The sequence below is a fragment of the Paralichthys olivaceus genome, chromosome 2 (assembly GCF_024713975.1).
Source record: "Paralichthys olivaceus isolate ysfri-2021 chromosome 2, ASM2471397v2, whole genome shotgun sequence".
Classification (NCBI taxonomy): domain Eukaryota; kingdom Metazoa; phylum Chordata; class Actinopteri; order Pleuronectiformes; family Paralichthyidae; genus Paralichthys; species Paralichthys olivaceus.
The window spans coordinates 8,296,940-8,322,988 of record NC_091094.1 but is presented as its reverse complement, the minus strand read 5'-3'; the positions used below and the strand labels follow the sequence as shown (position 1 = coordinate 8,322,988).

General features: G+C 39.4%; 3 protein-coding genes across 3 annotated transcripts; all 3 read left to right on the top strand.

The window, feature by feature from the left end:
* Positions 1-697: 697 nt before the first annotated feature.
* Positions 698-14,432, top strand: itcha (itchy E3 ubiquitin protein ligase a). Its single transcript, XM_020096821.2, has 24 exons — positions 698-850; positions 1,803-1,883; positions 2,596-2,737; positions 3,167-3,291; positions 4,121-4,252; positions 4,639-4,687; positions 4,866-5,044; positions 5,271-5,499; positions 5,978-6,073; positions 6,307-6,481; positions 6,852-6,921; positions 7,039-7,123; positions 7,942-8,070; positions 8,453-8,525; positions 8,941-9,012; positions 9,121-9,209; positions 9,419-9,578; positions 9,701-9,834; positions 10,009-10,149; positions 10,379-10,499; positions 10,615-10,719; positions 10,987-11,083; positions 11,174-11,246; positions 11,791-14,432. The coding sequence occupies exons 2-24, from the start codon at positions 1,859-1,861 to the stop codon at positions 11,888-11,890; spliced, it is 2,601 nt and encodes an 866-aa protein (XP_019952380.1). The 5' UTR covers positions 698-850; positions 1,803-1,858; the 3' UTR covers positions 11,891-14,432.
* Positions 14,433-15,993: 1,561 nt separating this feature from the next.
* On the top strand, positions 15,994-18,624 carry pxmp4 (peroxisomal membrane protein 4). Its single transcript, XM_020096605.2, has 4 exons — positions 15,994-16,152; positions 16,297-16,359; positions 16,753-16,951; positions 17,044-18,624. The coding sequence occupies exons 1-4, from the start codon at positions 16,034-16,036 to the stop codon at positions 17,305-17,307; spliced, it is 645 nt and encodes a 214-aa protein (XP_019952164.2). The 5' UTR covers positions 15,994-16,033; the 3' UTR covers positions 17,308-18,624.
* A 1,698-nt stretch (positions 18,625-20,322) lies between these two features.
* tgm5l (transglutaminase 5, like) lies at positions 20,323-26,047 on the top strand. The gene is made up of 14 exons (XM_020096539.2): positions 20,323-20,383; positions 20,542-20,724; positions 20,829-21,062; positions 21,388-21,506; positions 21,818-21,946; positions 22,315-22,492; positions 22,637-22,772; positions 22,867-22,970; positions 23,075-23,314; positions 23,403-23,465; positions 23,563-23,772; positions 24,218-24,375; positions 24,692-24,828; positions 25,321-26,047. Exons 1-14 carry the CDS (start codon positions 20,377-20,379, stop codon positions 25,472-25,474), a joined length of 2,052 nt encoding a protein of 683 aa, XP_019952098.2. The 5' UTR covers positions 20,323-20,376; the 3' UTR covers positions 25,475-26,047.
* The last annotated feature ends 2 nt before the right edge of the window (positions 26,048-26,049 follow it).

Sequence of the window (26,049 nt, the reverse complement as noted above, 5' to 3'; positions counted from 1 at the left end):
TTAATAATAATACTACTACCAATAATAGTGCTTATATTACAAATACTACTACTATGACTAGTACTATATTTCTTTCGGTCCCTACTGACAAATATAAAGTGTCCCTGGGTCTCTTGGATTTTTATTATTATTATATGGCAATTAACCTACTGCTACCTCAACCACTAGACTACTACAGCTAATAAAAAAAATCAAATAAGAAAAAGAATAATACACTTTATTTATATTGCACATTCCAGTTAAGGTGCGTTAAAGAGTTAAAGAGTTTTGTCATAAAAAATGTATTAAACTAGGTCTGTAACCGGTGATTACCATAAATATATAGATGTGCTCATTATTAACATTTATTTTTGATCAATGTTTTTTTATCCTTTGGACCTCTGGATACCTGAAGTATGTTAAAAAATAAAAAAGTAATAATTTTAGGAGCACAAAGTAATAAATAGTTTGTTTGTGTTTTAAAAGAAGTTGAAAGGTAATATTCAGGTGACTGCAAATTATTTCTAGATAAACATGAAATATTTAGCATTTTCACTTCAAATGGAAATTAATTATTGTTTTCCTCTTTACTTAACCAAATCGTATCAATTATGTTATAACTTAACAAGGATATCTACTTATTAAGAGAAGAGGTGCCTTAATTGTGAAGATTGTACGGCAGCATTTTTGCAATTGAATTGTTTTGTGCGTTGCATTCTTTTATTTGGAAAAGCTGCGCCGGAAGAGCAGGTCCTGTGCTAGCTAACGGAACATGGCCCCGCGCTGATGATGGCAGGCGGCTCCCTGTCAACAGTCTAGTTATCGCTGGAACTGAAAGTCTCTGTGTCTCCCTGTCGTCTTCTCACATCAGGTACGAACAGTCGAGTCGGTCACTCCACGAGGAATGTGCGAGTTTCTCCAGCGGCCGATCGAAGCTAACGAGTTAGCGGGCTGCTGTTAGCATTAGTAACGTCACTTGATGCTAAAGCTCACGCTCGGTGAGAGAAGTTGCTCCAGGTGGTGGAACTTCACAGTTTCTGTGAGAAATTCACGCTCTCATAAAACCCGTTATCATTATAGTGAATAATACAAGAACAATATCGCGGCTGAATCTGGTGTTTGACGTTGTCTTGGCGATAATCTCCTGTTGGCTAACGCCGCTGCTAACACACAGCTACATGTTGTATGAGGAGCTGCCTTCACGGACCAGCTAGCAGCAGGGGACATGTCGCCTCTCTAACTTCATGTCTGAGTGTCTCTACTCAATCTGTCTTTGCCCGTGTTCACCACCCGACCTGCCCGCAGCAGTGAAGCTAACACATCTACTTGTTCTGTTTCACAGAGGCAGCTTCAGTGAGGCTTAGAGTTACGGAAGGGATTTTCTGTTATGGAAGGTACTCTTGACGTAGTTTAGACACAAATCACTTCTTGTGGTCGCAGTGTGTGTCCGGACGATAACATCTCACATTTCCATTTCCATGACATGATAACAGAGGTGTCCAATCCACAGCAAGTGATTCCAGAGCGAGATAAAGCCGGTGAATGAAATGATGCTGCCTTTAAAGGTTCAGTGTGTAAGATTTAGGCTAAAAGAATTTTTGGGCAGAAATTGAATATAAAATAATCCTAGTGATGTTTGCACTGGTGTGTTTCATCTAAATTGCATTAGTAAATTGTTGTTTTCTTTACCATAGACAGGGCTCTTTATGTCTAAAATCTTCCAAACTGGGCAAACTAAAAGTTTTCATGACAACTGAAGTTCACCACACCATAGTTCACCTGCATGAAGTGTCCGACGTTGACTTTGCTGTCCTTGCTTGCAGTTGTCGCAGGTTGTTTTTGGTGCAGCCGAACAAGGCTGCAGTGTTATGGATGAACCATGAAGGCCCAACTGCAAGTCACAGGTAAGATGTTATTATTGTAAGAATTGTAAAATGTTCTGTCTACCAACAACAGTTAGGAAACAAGTGTTGGTGGTGAGGGGTTGTTTGATTTTAGTTTTGGAAACCTGCAGGTTATGGTTAGTGTTGGGGCCCAGGTACATGTGTGGGTTGTATGCCAGTCACAGATAATTCACTAACAGGGGTGTGTGTGACTGTTTGGAGGTGGGTAGTGTAGGTGAGTGTCTGTGTGGACGTGTCTGTAAGTGCTTCAAGGGGGGGTAGCGACAATCATCAATGTCACCCGCACCTACTTTTCATTTTGCTTTTGTGTTTGGGTGTTGTTACTTTTTGCTGACCACTGTTTTTGTGTTAACAACAGGCCAATCAAAAGCAGTTAAGACATGATCTTTTGGACTGTATTTTAGACAAACTTCCCTACAACAGCTAATTGTTGCCCTTTGATAGTCGCTGGCACAGTTGGTTAAGTCCCTGTAGTCAAAAGCAGGTTCAGAGAGCTGTCACTGACTGTTGTTGTGTTCAGTGGGAGTCACAGGAATTGGTAATTTGAATATATTCATACATTATTGGATTTAGCTGGTTGGAACATATTTTCCAAATCCAACTATCACTGGCTAAAAAAATAATGCTCCATATATAACAGTCCTTCAATAAATCCTAACTTCATGAAGAGTAAAATGTTCAGTTTTAATACATGCTGGTGTTTTCTTCCTAGTGCTTTCAGCCAGGCTGAAGGAAAACAAAAAGAACTGGTTTGGCCCCAGTCCGTATGTTGAGGTAGCTGTGGACGGCCAGTCAAAGAAGACAGAGAAGTGCAACAACACGCACAGTCCAAAATGGAAGCAGGATCTCACAGTGTAAGTATGACTCTCATCATTTGGATCAGAAGCAGTTCAACAATTAGCTGATAGATTATTCTACTTGGTTCAGTGCTGAACTAAAATAGATATTTTAATGATTAAAACTTAATTTAATCACCAATATCTGATATAGCTTCAATAACATAGCAAGTGAATCTACACAGTTCTAATTGTTCTCAGTGATGTGTTAAATTGTTCATGGTTCTACTGGAAAGATATTCCATTGCAGTGATTACAAATTCAAATATAGAATAAGCTTTAGCCCTTTAAAGTAGACCTCCCTCAGCTCATGAAACAAGAAATAATACCACAACCATCACTGATTGATTTCCTCAAAGCTAACTATTTGACAATGAGCATTTGCACAGATCATCTTTAATCTGGTTTTCTGTTGTTGACCCATTTTACCTTCTTATTTTTCTACAGAATTGTGACTCCGGTCAGCAAACTGATCTTTCGTGTTTGGAGCCACCAGACACTGAAGGCTGATATCTTGTTGGGAATGGCAACACTGGAAATCCTTGAAACCCTCAGGAGTAATGACCTGAAATGTGAGTTCACACTACTTTCATACTCCTATGGGCTGTTCTAATTGTATCTTCATTTATTGTTCTTTCTAACTTTTACACTTTTTGACATTTGACAACTACGATATTATTCTGCTGTCTGGATATATTGTGCTGTGTTTGTCATTACTAGAACGATAAATATTAGTAATTGAGTAGAGTATGTGAAGTAATAGAGTATGGAATTATTTGTTCCAGGCTCAGGGGGAGGTCGATTCTCATAGTACATTATGATGTCATCAGGAAAGAACTCCCACTGCAGGCTTACTTATTGACAGGATAATAATTTGTTATATCCCTTGTAATCTCACTTTCAATATTTGTTTTGTGCGTCCTTGTCTATCGACATTTAGGACATGTAATATGTAAGAGTGCATATCTGCTGGTATTTGTTATGGAAATGCTTTATTGGGCCTTGATAAGCTTAACAACCTTAACAAAAATAGAGGCCTCACCTAAGCTCACATCCTCCTCTGTGCTCTGAGTCTGTTTATAACTCAGTACAATGGCTCCCCTCAGACCTTGTCAGCACCCACAATCATGTGACATATTGGCAATCTTTAAAGTCATATACTCCCTGAGCAGGGCTGAAAATAGCATTAAATACTTTTTAAATTATATTATTTTGAAGAACCCGAAAGGATAGCCCTCCAAATAAACTATTTTATATTTGTTTTTTATTATATTCGCAGATATTACAGGAGGAATTGATAAAAACATGGGACATTGTGTCAACCTCAGGGCAACCTCAGCAAGTGCATGTTCTGTTACTGAGTGATTAGTTCATGTGTTCAACATGTCGTCCCTATCCCAGTGTGTGAGGTGGTGCAGACAATGCAGCTGTGCTCCGACAGAGACCCCAAGGACGTCGTAGGTGACCTGTCGGTCTGTCTGGATGGCATGCAGGTGGATCCTGAAACCTTGGCCCAAGCAGAGAGAGAACATGGTAAGAAAACACATACAGAAGCCTACTGCAAGATTCTTCCTTTTTCTATTTGTCATCAGTTTCATAGTCATCAACTTTGATGACAAAATGAATTAATAGGCAACTGTTGATCCTATTAATGGCTGAATGTAAATCTTCTTAGTTTGATGGCGTGCTGTGCAGCTTTCTGTTGCGGGTATTGTTGCTATAGTTGTCGTTATAATGCCATTTAGATGACCCCTTGTCACACAGTCTTTGCTTGTGCAAACTAAACCAAGTAAGAAGGCATGTTGCCGCCACAGTGTGTGAGTTTAGATGACATACTTGAGCTTTGTAGTCAGAGGTGCGATATGTAACAACATTGTTTGCACATATGTCAGTTGCTTTCTTTTTCTCTGTCATTCTAGCTGCTGTTCAAAATGGAAAAGCGAGACAAAATGGAGACACTGGAAACAGGTTTAATAGACTTTTAATTCTAGAACTTTTCATGCTTGTTTGTGCATATCCTTGGGTACGGGTTTGATAATACAAAAGCCAATCAGTCATGAATATCTTTTTACATTTTGGTTAAAAAAAAAAATTGACTCTGCCTGTAGAGTGACGTAATTGGTAATATTTACATTTTAATCTCCAGATCAAGCAGAGACACGTCTCCCTCCAGTGACTCTGAGGAGTGGGTAATAGTACCAAATGGTCTTGCTGTCAATGGAACAGCTTCTCCTCCGCGGTCACCAGGGGGCTCCACTTCCTTGCGTCCTCCCAGACCAACCCGACCTCCTCCTCCAACACCTCACAGACCTGCAGCCTCACCAAGTAGGAAACGCATGAGATATAAAAGTGACATTAGTGACTTTAAAATATATTGCCTCACTCATTTGACACTTATACATCACACCATTCTTTTTATAGTCTCACATACGATGGATATTCTATTGTATACAGAAACAGCGTGTGTGATCCCTACAATCAGAGAAGAAGCAAATCAATTCATACACTTACTCGTTCTTTCCTCTGCCCTTGTTCCCGCTCCTTTTCCCAGCCTCTTCTAGCAGTTCCTCCCCTAGTGAGCTGAGTGAAGGCCCACCCTCTGATGGCTCCTCTCAGGTGTCTGCCAGTGGATGTTCAGATCAGCAGGATGACTCTGGGGCAGCGACTGCAAGTTCCTCCCAAACAGCATCTGGTCCCAAACCAGAGGCCTCAGCACCAGCTGCTTTGGCTGCTGCAACTCCAAGAATCCCACCCATCAGCAACGGTCCCTTGCCACCAGGGTAAAGAGACACTTCATAATGAATAGATAGGGCTGTGCAATATGACCAAGACCTCATATTGGAATGGATGATTTTATAACAAGATTAAGACAGAGCACATTGTCTGTGAAGTCCTCTATCAATGTTATGATTTCATATCTTTGCAGATGTAAGCCACATTGGTGCTCACTTTCCATAATGTATGTCAAAGATAACAGTCTCTTGTAATCTCAGAGTCTGGGTTTGTTTTGAACACTCGACTGTACTTCTCTCATCAGTAGACACTCTCTACAGTTTGACATGAATAGGAAACAATATGTTCTATTTTCCTAGCATCACAGTGCGCAGCTCTATCAAGATGTTTTAGATTTCATCCTTAAAACATTAACGTGTGTTGTCTTATTATTTAGTAAAACATGTATTTTAAAGAATTCTGAAGTTTTCAGTTTCCTGTTTCTTGTGCTTTGGATTTGCACACTGTTTTGTTTTGATCGTGCAGGTGGGAGCAAAGGGTGGACCAAAACGGTCGAGTGTACTATGTGGATCACATTGAGAAAAGGACAACCTGGGAGAGACCTGACCCTCTGCCTTCAGGGTACAACAACACTTATCTTTTAAACCATCAATACTAATGTGACGGTTTTAGTGTGCAGTCATATTATAATGAACAAATCTCAGATTAGTGCAGACATTTCTTATATTTTCTTCACATTAGAACTAGTGTCTGTGATGTAGTCGCAGTTCTTGAACAGGTTGTGTTTCTGTGTCCAGTTGGTGCATTTGGCCAACATCGTCAACTCAACACTTCTTATTCTCCCTTTTCTGTAGATGGGAGCGCAGGGTGGACCCAATGGGTAGAGTGTACTACGTCGACCACATAACCAGAACTACTACATGGCAACGTCCCACGCAGGAGTCCGTGCGTAACTATGAGGAGTGGCAGCACCAGCGCAGCCAGCTGCAGGGAGCCATGCAGCAGTTTAACCAGAGGTTCATTTATGGGGTGAGAGCAGTCACAATCTTAGTCACTATCTTTGTTGTTCATGAAACACAATTCAGGTTTTTCCATTAAAAAAAATCTTTGAAAATGTTTTTGATCTTCAAAATGATTTCACTTTTCAGACTTTAGGAGAAGCTTATAAGCTTTTCATGAATTACACATTACATCACCCATTACAAAGAATTTGGTTATCCTCCACATATCATCTTGGGACCCTACCAAATAAAACTACAGCCCTCTCGAGGGTATCCTGGATTAGGAGCAACTGTTGTAAACTATCATTTACTTTTGATCAGCCTCATACTTACTTGGTAAAGGCAGTTGTTTAGTTGGTCTTGATCAACATGTGCCACATTCTCTTTCTCCCGTTCAGCTCCAAGACCAGCTTGCAACTACAGCCAATAAAGAGTTTGACCCACTGGGACCTCTGCCACACGGTTGGGGTAAATATCCCTGAGTATTAGACATTTAGGTGTTGTCACTGAAAGATGATGTTTTACTAGATATGTTTTAAAGTTAATGAATACTGCAGTAAATATGTCATTCTTGTTTTGTGTCAGAAAAGAGAACAGACACCAATGGCAGAGTGTATTTCGTTCATCATCCAACTCGGATGACGCAGTGGGAGGACCCCAGGAGGCAAGGGTGAGCGTGTGTTTTTAAGTGTGTGTGCATCTTCACAATGTTATATAATATTGTCAATGGGGATAATTACCTAAACTGTACTTTTGCTTCATTGCCTGGGAGACGCGCCAACTGGCATCTCTATTTATGATGCAGCTCCGTGTTCTGAGTGACAGATATTGCATCTACTCTCCAGCAATCGATTGGTTGAAGGAGAACAAAGAATTTGGATCCAATACTAGATTTAACAATGTCCAGTAGTTGGACACAAACACGTGCAAATACTGAAGCAGATGTATGTATGATGATACAACATGTTGAAGATAACAGCAAGCTTTTTCAAAAACATGATTTCAAACATCGTGCATTTTGATTTATTGCAGGGTAATTGCTCTGAACTGTTTCTTCAATGAATCATTAGTGAACTGCTACAAAGGAGGAAGTTAATGATGCAAAAAGTAAAGAGCTCCTGACTAAACACTGTTTATTGGACCAGCTAATGAGTGTTCTTCAAATAAGATGTGAATCTGAGGATTACAATATCTATATTGTGTCTTCAAATTCAAGTGAATACAGATCTTTTTTGATTATCAAAGTATATTTGTAAAATATTTTGAATGGTATTAAATAAAATATATATATTGACAAACTCCAAGGTTAAAAAAAGTTTTAGGAAATTGTGAACTTTAATTTAATGTGGACATAATTATGGTTCTACTAACTTGTGTAGTGTTTGTCTTGTTTACTAGGACACTTTCATTTGTATTCAGTTCCCCAGTTTCACTTCTTATGTCACACACTTGGTTTCATGTATATTCCCTTATATTTTTATCGTTCAGGCTGCTGAATGATAAACCTCTGCCAGAGGGTTGGGAGATGAGGTTCACTGTGGATGGCATTCCATACTTTGTAGATCACAACAGGCGAACTACAACCTACATTGATCCTCGCACGGGGAAATCTTCACTGTAAGTTGTCTGGTGGAAACTGACTCACAGCTGTTGCCTCTGTGTATTTTCATATAAATTAGCCTGATCACTAGAGTCATTATATCTTTGTAATTGAGATGGTCATGGTCTGTATTACCCACAATAAATTAATCAAATGACAGTAGATAAAGATCTTTAGCAGAGCAAGTTTAAAATACATTTAAATCAGATCAGTGTAATGTCAGATGCTTCTCAGGATGATTGTTTGTGGTCTGTGTAAACCTGATAAAGTCTAAGCAGAGAATCCTGAAACAACACAACAGAAGGGCAGCCTCTGTGTGTGTTTCAAACTATTCAGCACATTATTTAAATGTATATGTTTAACTGATAGTGATGAGTTTCCCTCTGATCTTTCCCACAGTGAGAATGGGCCACAGATAACCTATGTCAGGGACTTCAAAGCCAAAGTGCAATACTTCAGGTTCTGGTGTCAGGTATGTGCATCGTACATCCCAACACTGGTGCTTACATCCTTCACTTCTCATGATAAAGTTGTTGGTTCTGAAAATAACTTTATGCAACTTACTTTAAGTTGCAAAATGTTGCCAACTTACCTTAAAATAATAACTTCAAAATTATTTTAGAGATTAGCTTGTTTGTTACAGCGACCGCACTTCTGGTTTGGGAATATCCACCATTTAGCCACTATCTTTTGGTGGCTGCAGAGGTCGCTGTTGCTCAGCAAAACTTACTTTTATTTAAATTTATAGTTTTACTATAATATATATGTACTGATATGATGTATTCTATCTATCTCCTAGTACTTGGATATAAGATAATGTACATAACCAGTTTTCTGGTGCACAAAATGTAATTATTTATATACATGTTTTTTTTTTCCCCTTTTAGCAAATGTCAATGGCTCAGCACATCAAGATTACTGTCAGCAGGAAAACCTTGTTTGAGGATTCATTTCAACAGGTGATGATCTGAACACACCGTCCTCTCCCTCTGTTTTTCTGTTTCACATCACGGTCCTGTCAGTGATCCTGGTGTGGAACTGTCTTAATCCTCTGTCCGCATTCACAGATCATGAGCTTCCACCCTCAAGATCTAAGGCGGAGACTGTGGATCATTTTCCCTGGAGAGGAGGGCTTGGACTATGGTGGTGTGGCCAGGTTAGTTCCACGGACGTTTGTCTTCAGTTCCATTTGATTGCATGAGTCATTAGGTGTGTTTTGTCCTCATTTGTGACTTTTTGGATGACACCCTTACCTCACAAAACACTAATCCAGTTGTAATAACAGCGTAACATATATCCTGATCTACAAGATTTTTAGGCCACCTCACCTAAACTTCTTTTTGTCTGCTGCGGTTTTATTTTCAGGGAATGGTTTTTCTTGCTCTCTCACGAGGTACTGAACCCCATGTACTGTTTGTTTGAGTATGCTGGCAAGGACAACTACTGTCTGCAGATCAACCCTGCCTCTTACATCAACCCTGATCACCTCAAGTACTTCAAGTTCATAGGACGCTTCATTGCCATGGTAAAGGCGCTATTTGTTAACATACTCCTAAGTGCACATCAATATTTAGACACAAGGTCATGATGACATGATAAATCTGGCTCATAAAATAAATCTCATCACTCCTTACTTTTCTTTTTCAGGCCTTGTTCCACGGCAAATTCATCGACACAGGTTTCTCTTTGCCCTTCTACAAGCGCATCCTGAACAAACCCCTTGCTCTCAAAGATCTTGAGTCCATAGATCCAGAGTTTTACAACTCCCTCATATGGATCAAGTAGGTCTGGGGAAGCACACTGTAACTTGTACTTTGGTGGGGGGGGGTAGCCTAAAATAGCATGTTGGTCATCTGCTTCGACGTGGCATAGTTTGTACCTTTATATTAAATGTACAAATCAAAATATATTCCATTTTTAACTTGTTAATACTGACTCGACTCTCTGGCCTGCAGGGATAATAACATCGAGGAGTGTGGTCTGGAGATGTTCTTCTCAGTCGACAAAGAGATCCTGGGGGAGGTGACCACCCATGAGCTGAAACCAGATGGAGGGAACGTCCAAGTAACAGAGGAAAACAAGGAGGAGTACATCAGGTATTGCTGCATCCTTCTGCTGTCTCACTCACCATCTGTCTCCATCCTGCTCAGTTACATTCACTTTTTTCTAGTGCAGTGACTGTCAGTGACAGAGATGCCTCTTTTTATTGCCCACTTGCAGTAATTGCAGCATTACAATGTAATTGAAGTAAAAATGTCCCATTCAGTCCCACAGTTCATCCACTCTGTGAGTTTATTGTGTTAATCTTCATATCGTTGTATTCAGGTTGGTGGCAGAGTGGCGGCTGTCCAGAGGTGTGGAGGAGCAGACTCAGGCGTTCTTTGAGGGCTTCAATGAAGTCCTGCCCCAACAATATCTTCAGTATTTTGATGCTAAAGAATTAGAGGTACTATTCTATCCAACCTTTTTATAAAACTGGAAAGTATTTGAGGTACTTATATCCTTTGAAAAAAAACACTTGATTACATCCAATAAAGATGTTGCTTCCCTCTTGCCTGTAGGTGATGTTGTGTGGAATGCAGGAGATCGACCTGGTGGACTGGCAACGAAGCACAATCTACAGGCATTATGCCCGAAGTAGCAAGCAGATTCTCTGGTTCTGGCAGGTTGGTACAGATGTCCTGTAGCACAGACTCACTCTGCAAGATCCAGACACTATTACAGATTTATCCCTTCTCATAATAGTAGTTTTGGTTATTTCTTAACAGCCATAACTAAAACAATGACGGTCAGTCTTCAGTGGCTCCAAAAATGGATGCATATGTTGATAAAATAAAGGAAGAACATGGGAATGTCAGGGTATACCTTTTTTTTTTTAAGTGTGTCATCCTGAATTTGTTAAGTGCTACTAGCTTCAAATAATCTGTTGACAGTTTGTGAAGGAGATGGACAATGAGAAGAGGATGAGACTGCTGCAGTTTGTCACAGGAACCTGCCGCCTTCCTGTTGGTGGCTTCGCTGACCTGATGGGTAACCAAACTAAACACACACACACACACACACACACACAGATTGTACAGTATGTTATTTAATTGTCTTTACGATTATTCATTTTTACAGGAAGCAATGGTCCCCAAAAGTTCTGCATTGAGAAAGTGGGCAAAGACAACTGGCTTCCACGAAGCCACACATGGTAAGACCTGCATCTGCTTTCATTCACGTCCTTCTACTTCTAGTATTTGGTGAAATACCTGTTCCAAACAGATGTGATGACCAAACCCTCTTAGTCATCTCTGATTCAACTCACTCTCATTCCTTCCTTCATTGTTGGTATTTAATTAGGTATTTGAGGTTATATAATACCATGTAGGAATGCAGTTCTGTATCCCAACTTAGACTGGTTACATTGTTTGTTTAGTGAATGTCTTTATGAAACATCAAAAATAATTAATGTAGCAGTTTCAGCAGGTTATGTAACCAGGTAATTAATTGTGGTAACATCGAACAAGAAGTATTTTTTGATCATCAGATTTTGTATGTTTAAACCCCAGTATACGGGTAATAAACTTTTCTATACAAAGTATGATCTTTTTTTAAAAAATTTTAAAAGAGTTCATCATTGCATTTTGTTATATTGATTTTTGGTTTTTGGTGTTTCATTACTTTGTTTTTGTTTTATTGATTAGAGGTTACACATTGAATCCAAGATAAAGTTTCTGTCTCATTTGTCCATGCAGCTTTAATCGTCTGGACCTCCCTCCTTACAAGAGCTACGAGCAGCTGAAGGAGAAACTCATGTTTGCCATAGAAGAGACCGAAGGCTTTGGGCAGGAGTGATGCAATAAGAGCAGGAGCTGCAGGAGGTGCTGGAGGAGCAGAGGGTCTGGAGGAGACATTTCAGACGAGAGCTCCCCAACAGATTCTGCTTGCAGCCAGGAGCTGCTATTAACTGGTAGATGGATGTAACAAGTTTTTTAAATTTTCTTCCACATCATCAGCTGCTTCTCAGCTGTTTAGTGAGACAGTTTCACTTGAGTTTGCATCACACAAGATCTAAGGTGTATCCTGCTCATCCTATTTCACTTCTGACGCATCCGTTGCTACCTAATCCAGATCGCTTATCCCTGTTCAGTCCATCATCAGGCGCTGGAAGAGAAGAGACGCCTTTCTCACTCTGTCATGTCTGCACTCGCTGTGCATTACGCAAGTACAGTTTCTACATGTGCATCTGTGAATCTCTGCAGTAGTAACTTCTTAGGAGCCGCCTTTTCGGGTCTATGCAGAATGAAACATTTCAGAGCAAAAAAACATATTTGTGTGTTTTGACTTAAAACAAAAGCTTCATATCTCAAAGCGACGTAAAAGGCACATATATGGTTTTGGATCCGTCAGACTTGATTTCTATTTTTCAAGGATGGACAGATGATTTTTCTCAACGTGATTGGACTGACTCATAGCACATGGGAAATTTCTTTTAAAACCTTTTATAATTATAATCATGCTAATTTTAATAATTATTTTACAGGTTTAATTTGTTAACTTAATAATGATAAGATCAAACTTTGAACATAGCTTAGCAGTAAGACCATTGTGATTGTTCTTAAGAGAGGTTGTATTTTTTATGTGCAATAGTTTTGTAGAAAACATTTCCCCGTTATAGAGCCAAAAAGTGATTTGTTTCATCATTTTTCTAGCACTATTGATTTTAAATTCCCAATATGAAATATGGTGAAACTACTATAGATGTGATTTGCTTTGATGAACTTTGCCTTCCCTAAATCTGTGCTGTGTATTATTACATCAGCCTGTTTGACCACAATAGAAACTTCTCATGAGTGTGGGAGTCTCTTGATAGTTATGAGCTGGTACTGATGATGTGGGAGAATTAGGACAATAATTTATTAAATAATGACATGTACCCACGGAATGGTAGCCAATTCTCTGGTTGTTACCCAGAACTAAATATCATCATAGATCACTGATGAAAATACAGAAACTTGTACTCGTGAAGTGATTAAAGCAGTTTTTGTACATATATATATAATTGGCACAAGCAGTGGGCCCCCTTGAGTTGCCGACTTAAACTGATGAGTAAGATTTGAATCAATGGAATAGTAATATTCCCTAGTTTTATAGGGTGTGAGGTATTAAGATTTGTACAGAAATAGCACATTTCATGTCTTTTCCAAAAATAGCTTCACTAATGTCAAACAACCAAGTTTCCTTTTAGTTTCCGGTGTTCAGGAGTTTGATTTTATTAGAACCTCTAATAAATCGATCTACCAAAGGGTTTTGTTTTCATTAATTTTATGTGAACCATTTGACTAAGTGTAAGTCTTCACCAGTTCTTTACATCCTCTGAATTATTCCATATTTTAGATCAGTTGCATTTTACCCACTGAGTTTCTGTAATTCTTTTACACTGACTTGTCATTTTAGGCACTTTTAAATAATGAGGTATCAACATTTCTTGACCTGCTTCATCACTGTGGATTTTAAAAGGTTTTCTTACCAGGCCTATCACAATAATGGATTCGTATTTATACACAATATTAACTTGTGTCCCTTCTGTGTATTCATAGGTCTTGTTGGGTAATATGAACGGAGCCAAATTAATGAATTGTAATGTGATATTTTTTTAAAAGCTAGGAAACTGCTCTGTATTGTGTATAGGTGGCGTGTTGCATCCTTACATGATGAAATTTCAATATGTATCCCACACTCTGAAAATTCATTAATTCAGTATGAATTTGCCCAACGTCTTTCAGTTCCCAGCTAAATGTAAAAGGATTTTTTTTTTCATACTATTTCTATTCATGAGGCTTGTTCTTCTTATACTGACTTAATCTCTCCATCATTATACTGAAAGGTGTACTGACCCTCAGGAAATACCAGTTATGGCTTAATAGTTAATTGCGTCAGATGAGTCATATTACACTGCCTGTATTCGTTCTCTGGCAGTGATTCAATACTGACACACACCTACAAATTCTGTGTGTAGATTCCAGTGAAGAGATTATTATCTTAAAAAGAATAGTGATAAGAATGTTGACTGTTGAACCTCTTGACAGATTACAACTAATGATGTAGCACCTTGATCTTCAAAACTGGCTGAATTAACCACTTCACTGTTTTAATCACTGCTGTGTTTTAGGCCATTTGGCAGTTAAATGTATAGAAATATGCAAAATGGTGTTTTAGTTGTGACGATTACATTGTAAATCATGTCGATAGTTTTTCTTTTTTTGAAGCTGAAGCTTTGTTTTGATAAGTGAAGGTCAGTGGTGGAAAACTATTTATTTGGAGAATGGGTTTCATGTGACAATGAACTGGATTGATTGAGGAAAAAAAACAGTAATAAAATGATATTAACACTGGGCTCCTGTAGGTGACTTGTCATGTGTAAGAATTGTTTTTAAAATGTGTTTACTATATTATATGCAATCAAATACTTTTCTTTATATATTTCTTCTAAATGAACATAAGGCAACAGCTTTTTTTATATTGTTCTCATACAACATGACAAAAAATGCTTTCCCATCATTTGGAAAAAGAAAATGGCAACAGTACTCTGTACCTGCTTGTGTCTCTCCCTGAAAGAAAAAAAATACAACTTTATGTATAAACCCTTTATTATTCCACTCGTCCTGTGCTGTATGTGAGCCCCTCCAGTTGGGATCAACACAAATCATCATCAAAGCAAAACCCTTCCTCAGATGTTAACTGTGTCTTCGTCATATTCTACTTATATATAATATTTTCACTATGAAATCTTTCCCACAGTGAAGTCAAAGGTGACCATGTATACTAAATAAATCTTTTGGATTTATGACTTGTGATTGTTTAATGATTTTGTCCTGAAATAAACCGGGCACTGAGTTATGATAATAATAGCAAATTAATTTGTATAGCACAAACTCCCTCATTCGTAGAAGAAACCTGCAGCAGAACCAGACACAGGTTGTGATAATGAAATTAACAGTTATTCAAAAGTTATAAAAGTTAATGGAGGCTGCAAAAACAAATTGCAAACAATTTAACATTACTCCAACAACAATATTCAATACTTTGCACATCAAAATGTTTTTATAAAAAAATCATATAGAATGTGATGCAAATATTACAAAACTGCTCAAACCAAACCAGATACGACATAGAATCAATGTGATCATGTAACATAATATTGTTAACTCGTATTTATATAGATACATTTTCTTCAATAGGCTTAACTGTCTCTTCAGAACTCTGCCTTTAGACAAAGTTGAATACAGAAAGACTCATCCCACGTAAGTACATTTACTTTTGATATCCTAAATACATTCGACTGATTCTGTATTTCTGCTTCAGTAACTTTTACTTTGTGGTGTTAAAACATTTAAATAAAGAATGTAAAGTGTTTGTATTTCAGACAAATGACTAAACAACATTAGACACCTTTTCTTTTCTGGAACTTCTGCTCAGACTCTGGTAATCTGTCTCTAATCTCCCTCACATTACTCTGAAATGTGTCACAAAATGTGTCTGCACATTGTCTCTTGCTCTCATGTATATACTGTATATACATTATGTAACATGCAGTGAATGACTAATGGATTTATGAAGTTTGCTCTTTAGCACACAAACAAACCTTAAATAGAAAAGAATACAACAATACAAGTGTTGTGTTTTGCTAAATGTGTCGTTATTTAAAATGTTGTATATTGTGAAAAGTTTTTTAAAATGTTGTTTTCTGTGAATCTTTTTGTGAAATATAGTTTTTCTCAAATGTATTTTCACAGCCTGATGTGAGAATCTATGCTAAGACTTTTTTTTTATATATAAAATAACAAAGCACTTATTTTATACCTAACTTTAAATCTAGATTTGTTTTGTTTTAGCTGAACTTACTGAGTAGGAACCTTTAACGCGGTGCAGCATCACGGACAACATTCTGCGTGACACGCCGCTGTGTGCCACACTGTGTCCTGTCCGTCAGAAACGATGGCGGCTGCAGGTTGTGACCTGGTGAGGACTCTGCTGTTCACCGTCAACACTCTGCTGCAGCAGGAGAAACACAAAGCGGCTCTGGCTGTTTTAAAAGGATTCAGGAACGGAGTCGTGTGAGTGAATAACCTCAGCAACAATCAAGTGAAACAGGAAGTTAAACTCTAACTCTGTAGTTTGTCTGTGGATCTGGAAACATGGAGTCAAGTTGACTCTACTCTTCATGGAGTTAACTTCATATCAATGTGTGTTGTTCTCAGGTACGGAGCTAAAATCAGAGCCCCCCATGCCCTGGTGATGACCTTTCTCTTCAGGAGTGGCAGGTATGATTCTCTCTGTTTCTAAATGACAGTGTCTTATCAACACAACATGACTCTGATCCATGTCATCATGCCCTGAAGCATCTATTGTCTCTAATTGATATTTATTTTACCTCCTTAAAATGTATTCTTTATTTATTCTCACACTGCACATATTGTTCCTGTCTTTACACTTCATATATTAGTTTAATTATATGCATATTCTTCTGTAATACTGCAGATCTAATACAGGATTATCTCATCTTATCTCATCTTATCTCTTATCTTGTTGACCTGTATCATCCTGGATGTTGTTTGTGGGATCTTGAACGGGTTAAGCTGCAAATGAATTCCCCTCCTTGGGATCAATAAAGTTGTTTGAATCTGAATCTATGTATCTGCTCTTGCCGTCCGTAGTTTGAAGGACAAGCTCAAAGCCATCTTGAAGGCCACTTACACCCATTCCCGTAACCTGGCCTGCTTCGTGTTCACATATAAAGGACTTCAGACCCTGCAGCAGAAGATCCAGGGGAAGAGTTTACAGTCTCACTCCTTTCTGGCTGCGTGTGTCGGCGGCTGGTTGGTGTTTGGCAATAACAACAGCATCAATAGCCAGGTGTGACGAGGTTTATAATGTTTTTACAGAATCTTTTCGAACCGAAGTCTGTAACTGATTCAGTTCATGTTTTCACTTCCTTTTTGCCTCAGATCAACATGTACTTGCTGTCCAGGATCTTGTTCGCTCTGTCTCGTCTGGCCGTCGAGAAAGGAATCATCCCCCAACCCAAACACGACCCTTTCCCGCTCTTCGCCACGCTGGTGTGGGGCATCGTCTTGTGGCTGTTTGAGTATTACCCACACACCCTCCAGCCCTCGCTGCAGTCCTCCATGAACTACCTCTACCACGACAGCAACGTGTGGCATGACATAACAGACTTCCTTATTTATAATAAGCCACGGACAGTGGCATAAAAATGAAACTAGCTTTTTTTTCTGATATAAAACAGTAAAAACAACCGTGTCATAAATAAATACAGGAAATTACGAACTAAGGAAATTCAGAATACTAAAAGAATACAGTAATAGAGAAGTACTGTGGAAGAAAATATGTATTGAGGTGAGAAAAAGCAGAAATGGAAAAGTAGAATATTAAAAATAAAAACAATCCAGAAAATAAAGAGATTAAAAGTATACACCTGTAAATAAATCGGTAAAATTTGAAAGGTTTGAGGACCTGAGGGTGTTAGAAGTTTTCACTGGGTAAAAACAAGTGTAATCATTAGATAGGACCACGACTTTAAGAGCTTTAAATATCGAAGTGTTTTTAAATCAGCTCTGAAGTACACTGGGCCAGTAGCAGTATAAATGATGTAATGTGTTTTCTCATTCTGCTTTTCAACAACACACACAAGCTGCTGTGTTTTGAAACAGTTGCAGTTGAGGTGTATTTTTCTAAGTGAGAACAGAAGCATCACATTCGTCAATCCTGCAAGTATTGAAATTGTGCCGTGATGTTTCTGTATTGACCTGAGAGACTCTGACAGTCGTTCAGAAGATAAATAGTATTCTCATGTATCATTACTAGTAATTACTAATATTGTGAATGTTGCCTTCTTTTAATCATCAGTTGATTATTGTTTTGTATCATTGTAGGTTTTAAGAATCGCCAGCCTATTTATTATCTTGTGTCATTGTTCATGATTGTTTTTAACCGAATGTGGAGCTGGAACACTCCAGCATATTTACATGTGGATGATATCAGGCAAAATCAGCTTTAAGTGTCCACGTCTGTGTCCGAAGTGTTTTTCCTGCAGATGTTTGTTTGATTGTCTGAGTTTATTTTTAACAAGTAGACTACATCTGTAAATACAGCTGCTACAGAATGAAAGGTAAAAGATGTTTAATGTGATTTATTGTGAAACATACATTTACACAGGAACACAAAAGGCCAATATTGACAATATCATTTTCAACCGATTTGGTTAAATGACGAAAAAAAACCCAACTAGATTATTTAGCGTTATACACACTTAAATAAAAACTGAAAACTAGAAGTGCAGCTTGTTCGGACGACTGCCTGAAGTACGACTCAGTGTTGCAGTTTAGCGCATGACTCACATGTGTGTTCGCTTTCTTTACCGAGGAATGTTCGTTCAGACGTGGAGCTCCTCCCTGCTGCACCTCCACCAGAAATACTGGATACTTTATTATACATGTTAATGTTAGTTTCAAAGAGGAAGGCGTGGCATTCAATGTTCAATGAGGGCTGAATAAATGTGTTGGATCACATGTCTTCAGTTTACTCTTCTGTTCAAAGGGTTTATCATCACTTTTGCAAATTCAACCTTGTAAATTAATTGAACTGCAACTTACTTTGAAAATGAATCATAATCCAGTTCAGTCATGACAGTGGTCATGCAATCCGTCCATCCAGTAAACTGTAAATACAGTTTATCATTCTGAGGCTCCCAGGGAGAGCAGATCATGCAATCTTTGTATGTGATTCCCTCATGTATAATGTTTTTGATTGCGAGTGGGTATATTGAACTTATACTTTTACTGTGGTAGTTTTACATGAATAAAACATGGAAGGAACCATTCAACCATTCCACCCCGAGTCTCTGAGGGTATACTGGGTAGACTAGATGAATGATTAGTTCAGACTGGATTTGGTGCAAATAAAAAATTGTCAGGTGATCACCAAAGTCATACGACTTCATTATCTGCATAAAATTGAAAAACATCCACCCGATGGTTTTTGAGATATCTCAGTCTAAGTGGTGGGCTGACCAGCTGCGGACGTTATCTCTCATACAACCATGCAGCTAGATCCTAAAAATCCTAAAATTATCAATAGAGCAAATTTAAACTGTATTTATCAAAACTGTTGGTCTAATATTTCTTTAAATATTATATATATTCAAGTTCCTATTATAAGTTATGTTTAACTCTATGATGTGAACACAGTAGATAGAGCAGGGAACAGCCCCTGTCGTGACTCTCAGTCAATATTCATTCATCAAAAATCCATCACAGACAATATACAGTAAATACCAGGCGTTTTCAGCAGGTGACTGCACTGAACCTGAACATAGTTTCACAGGAGAGACCTCACTGAGGCGGCAAGTCAATCACTGGGAACAAGGGAACTCCTACACACACTCTTCTGGGGCAGAAGTCACTGTGTCTTAGTGCAACACTTTGAAGGACACCACTACTGATTAATAAGTGTGTGTGCGTGTGTGTGCGTAGAGAGAGAGAGAGAGCAGCGGACAAGATTGTGCATGTAGATATTACTGTTCTATGAAAAGCATTTTCAAGTGGTTCATCAATTATCATTCTCTTGCCAATAAAGTGTAATTAGGAGCGATGACGTTTTCCCTACTAGGTTTGGTTTCGATCCATATTGGATCAGAATATTTGTAAAACACAAACATTAAACATCCTTTAAATAAAATCTACTTTTGATTTTGATCTTAAGGCATTGTGCGACATATTTCTACTGTAATATGATTCAAGCTCTGTCACTGCTTACAACACTGAAACTGTGCAGCTCCAGAGAAATCTACAAGGGGGGGTTGACCGTTACTCTGAGAAAGTAATCAGCAGTGACTAGATGTAAAATATTTGAAGTCAATTTATAGACAATTCAAAAAGAATGGATCATTTAATTATTATTAAAAACTAAAATGAAAGTGTTTGCCTACGTTCCAAATAATGATGGATCAATAAATAACACAAACTGTTGGAAGTAGAAACTCTCAGACCTCTGCTTCACTTTCACACATTTCACAACAGATCAAAAAAAATCCTGTCGAACTGGGTCTGACTACTCACAAAGACATCGACCTTACGCATGAATCTGAACATCTGGAACGTACGCTCAAGGAGGGGTGTACCATTTTGTGCTGTTGTTTTGTAATACACTGCTCCAGGGCCTTGGTTACAAATGCCAGGGGTGGGGCAAAGGTTTATAAAGCTGTGAACGGACAACTCAAGGGACACATACACTTAACCACTGCTCCACAGAGACACTAGCAAATGGAAGGTGAGTTTTTTTTCTTCTTTACAATTTTCTCGTTTTATTATCCAACTTTTTTATTCACTCTAATCATCTGTGATGGACAGACATTTTAAGTTGTGTGCCATTTGAGGTAAATGCATATTTCTGGAACAAATTCACCGATCATCTTTCTTGATTTGCAGACATTTTCATTAAAAATGTTGACATGGAAAAATCTGAAAACCTGGAGAGACACAGGACAGATGGCTTCAGCAGCGCCAAGTCCCTGGTGGTGCGAAGAGGAGCCCCGTTCAGAATCAGTCTGCAGCTGGAGGGCCGACCCTTCAACCCCAAGACTGACTCTCTGAGGGTCAAAATCATGCTGGGTAGGCTAGATTTAAATTCAATTCAGATTGGATTATGGCTCTGTAGGTGTCTGAGCTCATTAAATCCCTTTGCTCAACCGTCTTCCTCTCTTTTTTTCTCTCAGGCCGCCTGTATGTGATAATGCCGATCACTTTCTGCAGGAGGGTTTCCTCCTCCCGCTGGGGAGCTTACATCGACCCAGAGAACCTGGACCTCCAGAGTCCCTCCATCTTCATCTCCTCTCCAGCCTCGGCCTCAGTTGGACACTACGGATTCCAGCTGTGTGTGTTCTCTCAGGGCAGCCAACAGGCGCGCACCTATGGCAAATTCATCCTGCTCTGCAATCCCTGGTGCCCCAGTAAGTAAAGACATGAAAATGTATTCTGAATGCGTAGTTGTTGAAGTACCCTAACCCTTGACCCCTAACCCTAACCCTATGGATTTTAAACTAATGATGGGGGTGTAGTAAAGACTCATTAGTGCAGCAGCATCTATCTTACAAAACCAGAAATGCTGTGATCGATTTAGTTTTTGCAGCTGAATGAATTAATTCCTTCAACACATTGAATTATGTATTAATTTTGTTTGTGGGAGTCACACCATGTTTAGTGCTTCATCCCAGGAAAAGAATAAAAAATATGAAAGCACGACGATGAGCTGAACATCTTGTTTATTTCCTGCAGAAGACTCAGTGCACATTCCCTTTGAGGACCAGAAAGAGGAATATGTCCAGAATGACTCTGGGCTGCTGTTTATGGGGACAACTATGAACATTGTGTCGAGACCGTGGTCATTTGATCAGGTATGAAATCATCATCTTTTGAACAGTTTTTATTTTCTTAACCCCTAAGATTCTTTAAGGAAGATAATCCAGCTCTGTATTAATGAATTACAAATGATTAATTATTGAGGGATTTAAATTATAGATATTTTAGTAGAAATAAATGAAATCACAAATCTTGACTTTGTGGTTTTTATTCCTCTAAATAATAATGTCTTGTAAGCCTGTTTCCAGCAAGGGACATAATGTGCATGACACAATATTTCTTTGAGTATGTCAAATGTCTTTAAAGTTAATTTAATCCAATCATTTCTGTCTTCCTGCCTGTAAAGTACGAGCCTGGTGTTCTGGAGACATGTCTGAATCTGCTGCAAGTCAGTCCCCAGCACCAGAAAAGCAGGAGACTGGACTATCTGAACAGAAAGAACCCTGTCTACATCAGCCGGGTGGTGTCTGCCATGGTGAGTGAAACACACCTGAACTTATAAACCTCAGGATAGAAAAAAACCTCCTGCTCTGCTTGATCAGCGTTTGTATTTACTTTGCGTGACAACATGAGAAATCTCTGCTGGTCATTAAAACAAGTGATGACCTGAGCACAGTGTTCTGCAAGTTTCAATAAGACGAACACACCTCCAGCAAAATTCTAGAAAATTAGATGTCCTATTCAGAGATGTTGTAATTACAGCAACAATCAGTCAGAGCTGTGATTAAACATTTCAATCTGAACAATGTCAGAGCATGTGAGGCGCCCAGACTTGCTTCGTGACCTTTGGGAGCTGAAATGCACGGACAGGAAATAACATGTTTCTTCTCTACCGATGTTCAGATCAACTCTGAAGACGACCGCGGTGTTCTGAAAGGAAACTGGTCCGGTGACTTCAAAGATGGAGCGAACCCCTCCATGTGGACGGGGAGCGGGGACATCCTGAGTCAGTGGGCCCAGTCCGGTTACAGCCCGGTCAAGTACGGACAGTGTTGGGTGTTTGCAGCCGTCATGTGCACAGGTAATTACATCATCACGAAATTAGAAGGCTTGAAATCAAGTCAAGTGTTGTCGTCTTGCTGGTTCATGTTTTTCCATTGTGCATTGTCAGACACCGTCATCAGTATGTAAACGTCTGTGTCCGTGTTCTGATTACGTCTTTCAGTCATGAGAGTTCTTGGCATTCCTTGTCGCGTCGTCACAAACTTCAACTCGGCTCACGACACCAACGACAACCTGGTGATCGAGGAGTACTACAGCGAGAAGGGGGAGAAGCTGGAACACAGCAAAGACAGCATATGGTCCGTAAAAATAATAATGTAAAAATGGAATAAAAACAATAATAACAATAGTAAGTCATGCTCAGTGAAATCCTCTTTTTTTCTTTATTGACAGGAACTTCCACGTCTGGGTGGAGTGCTGGATGACTCGTCGGGACATTGGAGGTGAAATGGACGGTTGGCAGGTTCTGGACCCGACCCCTCAGCAAAGGAGTGGAGGTGTGTGAGAAACATTCTTGATCGTGTTGCATGAAACCACCGCTGACCTCCTCATAAACATTGCCTCAACCTTCTTGTTTTCCCCGTTTCTCCCTTCGCCCCAGGAGTGTTCTGCTGCGGCCCGTCTCCAGTCAAAGCAATCAAGGATCGGCGTATAGACCTGCTTTACGACATCCCCTTCGTCTACGCTGAGGTGAACGCCGACGTCCACACGGTCATAATGAGCAAGGGCCGGGTGCTGAGCCGCAACAAAGACACAGAGAGAGTGGGATCCCTCATCTGCACCAAAGCTGTTGGGTTCCCCAGACTCCAGAAAATCACAGGAGACTACAAATACATCAAAAGTATGATCCAGACACTTGTGACCTCATCTTCACTCTCAGCAATAATTTCCACTCTGCTCACTTTATCTGTTTTATTTTTACGAAACAGGCCCGACTTCTACACTCACATCCAGAAGCTCTGCGATGTCAGACGACTCAACGTTGAGGAGAGGTACGTTGACATTTTCAATTCGTTTATATGTCAGAGTTAGAAGTTGTTAAAACACTCGTCCGCTCACCTTCTGGATTTCTTCACATTTATTCCACAGGCTCGTCCAAAGGAGTGTTCGTCTTCCTGAACCTGGACAAAGCTCCGGTTGCCGGAGAGCCGATCGGCTTCACTGTGAAAGTCATAAACAAACAGAAAGTTGCCAAGACTATGAAGTTGCATCTCAACGCTCAGGCCAAAGAATACAACCACAGCCCCTCGGACACCTTCTGGGAAATGCAGGGCATCATAACGCTGGCACCCATGGAAGGTAGATTTACTATTCACTCATCTATAAACTCAGATGATCAATTCTGAAGCATTATTTATTATAAAATTGATTGGACTGGTGCAGTGCCTGTTCTAAACCTGCCCGTTTGGAATGGGCTGTTGTCTTGTCCTGTGTTAATGCTCCGGAGCTACTGCAGAATTATTCCTTGTCATGAGTGAATCCTCCTCAAGCAGTTTTACTACACAATCTCACTTTTTTATTGTTATGTTCTGGACGTTGAGTGCAGAGCTTTTTATAAACAGTGAAGTTAGAAAACCTTGCGTTCATCCTACCAGGTTTATCTGCAGAAAGGAGACATGTTCAAACTCTGCACTAACTTTCTTGGGCGTTCTTTTGCTTAGACGTGCTGAGTATGAAGTTGATAATATGAACAGTTTGCAAGTTAGAGTTCCACACACACTCATCCTCTCATCTTTCTTTGCAGTCAAGACGCTGACGCAGCAGATCCTCCCGGCCCAGTACGAGGACGTAGTGGGGGACAACCTCATCAACCTGGCAGTGGTCCTGGAGGACAAGGACAGTCACGAGCGGGTTCTGGCCTCAGAGGAGTTCAACATCGCCAGCCCACAACTCAACATACAGGTACTTTGAGGAGATTAGGATTCTGCTCACCAGTAATTAAGATGTTAAAATACACTTCTGTTCAGGGATTATTGGACAGTTAATTTCTCTGCATGCAACACAGCAAATAATTGATCAAATACACATGATTTATGATTTATATAATGAATTAATGAAAGATAACGTTTATTCAAAATGCATCAAGAACATGTACTTTACTTATGTGATGGTGCAGCAGCAAACTGGAAAGATGTTGGTCTAAGAAACCCATTTAAAGTGATTTAAGGGGTAATTGAAGAGAATACTCAAGCTCCACTGAAACATTTGTGTCCCTCAGATCACAGATGAAGACTCCGTTGTGCCGAACAAGGAGCAGACTGCTGTGGTGACCTTCACTAACCCGTTTTCTCACATGGTGAGCGGAGTACTCACCGTTGCGGGGGCTGGACTCATCCAGGGCAAGATTCATTTCAGGTAAGAATGATGCAAACTCGTTTGTGTGTGTTGAATGTGTTCTATTGTAGAGCTACATCACAAGTGGCTCCAAAACAATGAATAAGTCAAATAAAGGAGTGTCACTGTACAGAACATTGTTGTACAAGGTGTCCTTGTTGATGGAATGTGGGCGTGTTGTGTTTCACTGCTTGTGTTCTTGTTTGCTGTTCGTGAAGGCATGGCTAAAAGGGTTCTCACTGCTGTATGCAAATCCAGGCCTATAATTATTTGCAGGCACTGACCTGGTATTTACGGCTGTTTGCTGAGCTATGAAAATATAATCTGACAGTTAGCTTCAGTTTGTGTGTGTGAAGTTAAATGATGTGAAAATGAACTTGGCTGTCACTGTTTAAACTGGTTGAATGAAGTCAAGTCCAACCAGGTGAAAACAAATCAGAGAACGTAGGAGCCAGTGTGGGCAGTTCAAATTACTTAAACAGTAAATGTTTCATCTTCTGTTTCTCCCTACAGAATGCTGCCGTTGCGTCCAAGAGGGAAAGTGGAGCAATGCATCACTTTCACCCCCGGCATGGTGGGAACAAAGATGCTGCAGGCGAGCCTGTCTCTGACCAACGTCAACTCCACCATCAGAGGCTTCAAGATGGTCTTTGTCAACAGAGTTTAGGTCCGTTTTTTTGTTTGGGCACAATGTTCACTCATGTGACGTCACAGTTTTGTGCCTCAGAAACATCTTATCTAGTTTGTAACAAACAAATTTCCCAGCTGAAGCCGACATGTCAAGATTCAGATTCCTGGTGCTTCATCTTGCTGCCATCCTTATTTCCTGTTGCTGTGTATATAATGGAAATGTTATTTATATTTATTTATTAATGTTTGAGCCATGACAATCGACCCTGCTACTTGGAAATCCACAGCTTTACTTGAATTTTAAAAATCTGCAACACATGACTTTAAATGCAATATTGTGCTTTTTAAAAAAAATAAGATAAAAATGAATGTGTTTAAATACACTGTGTGTCAAATGTTTGGTGCAGAGAGAATATCTATCAATGCTGATTTCTGTTATTGTAGTTCTTTTTATGCCCTGAAGAGGGAGACTTTTACTCAAAAAAGAAAAAAGTTCATTTAGGGTCACTGCCCGAAATGTTTCTTAAATCCTTTGACTCATTTATTTGTCGTATGTTTTATTTTTCTTTATATTGAGTGAATTCAAATAAAACTCAACTTGCCGTTCCCCCA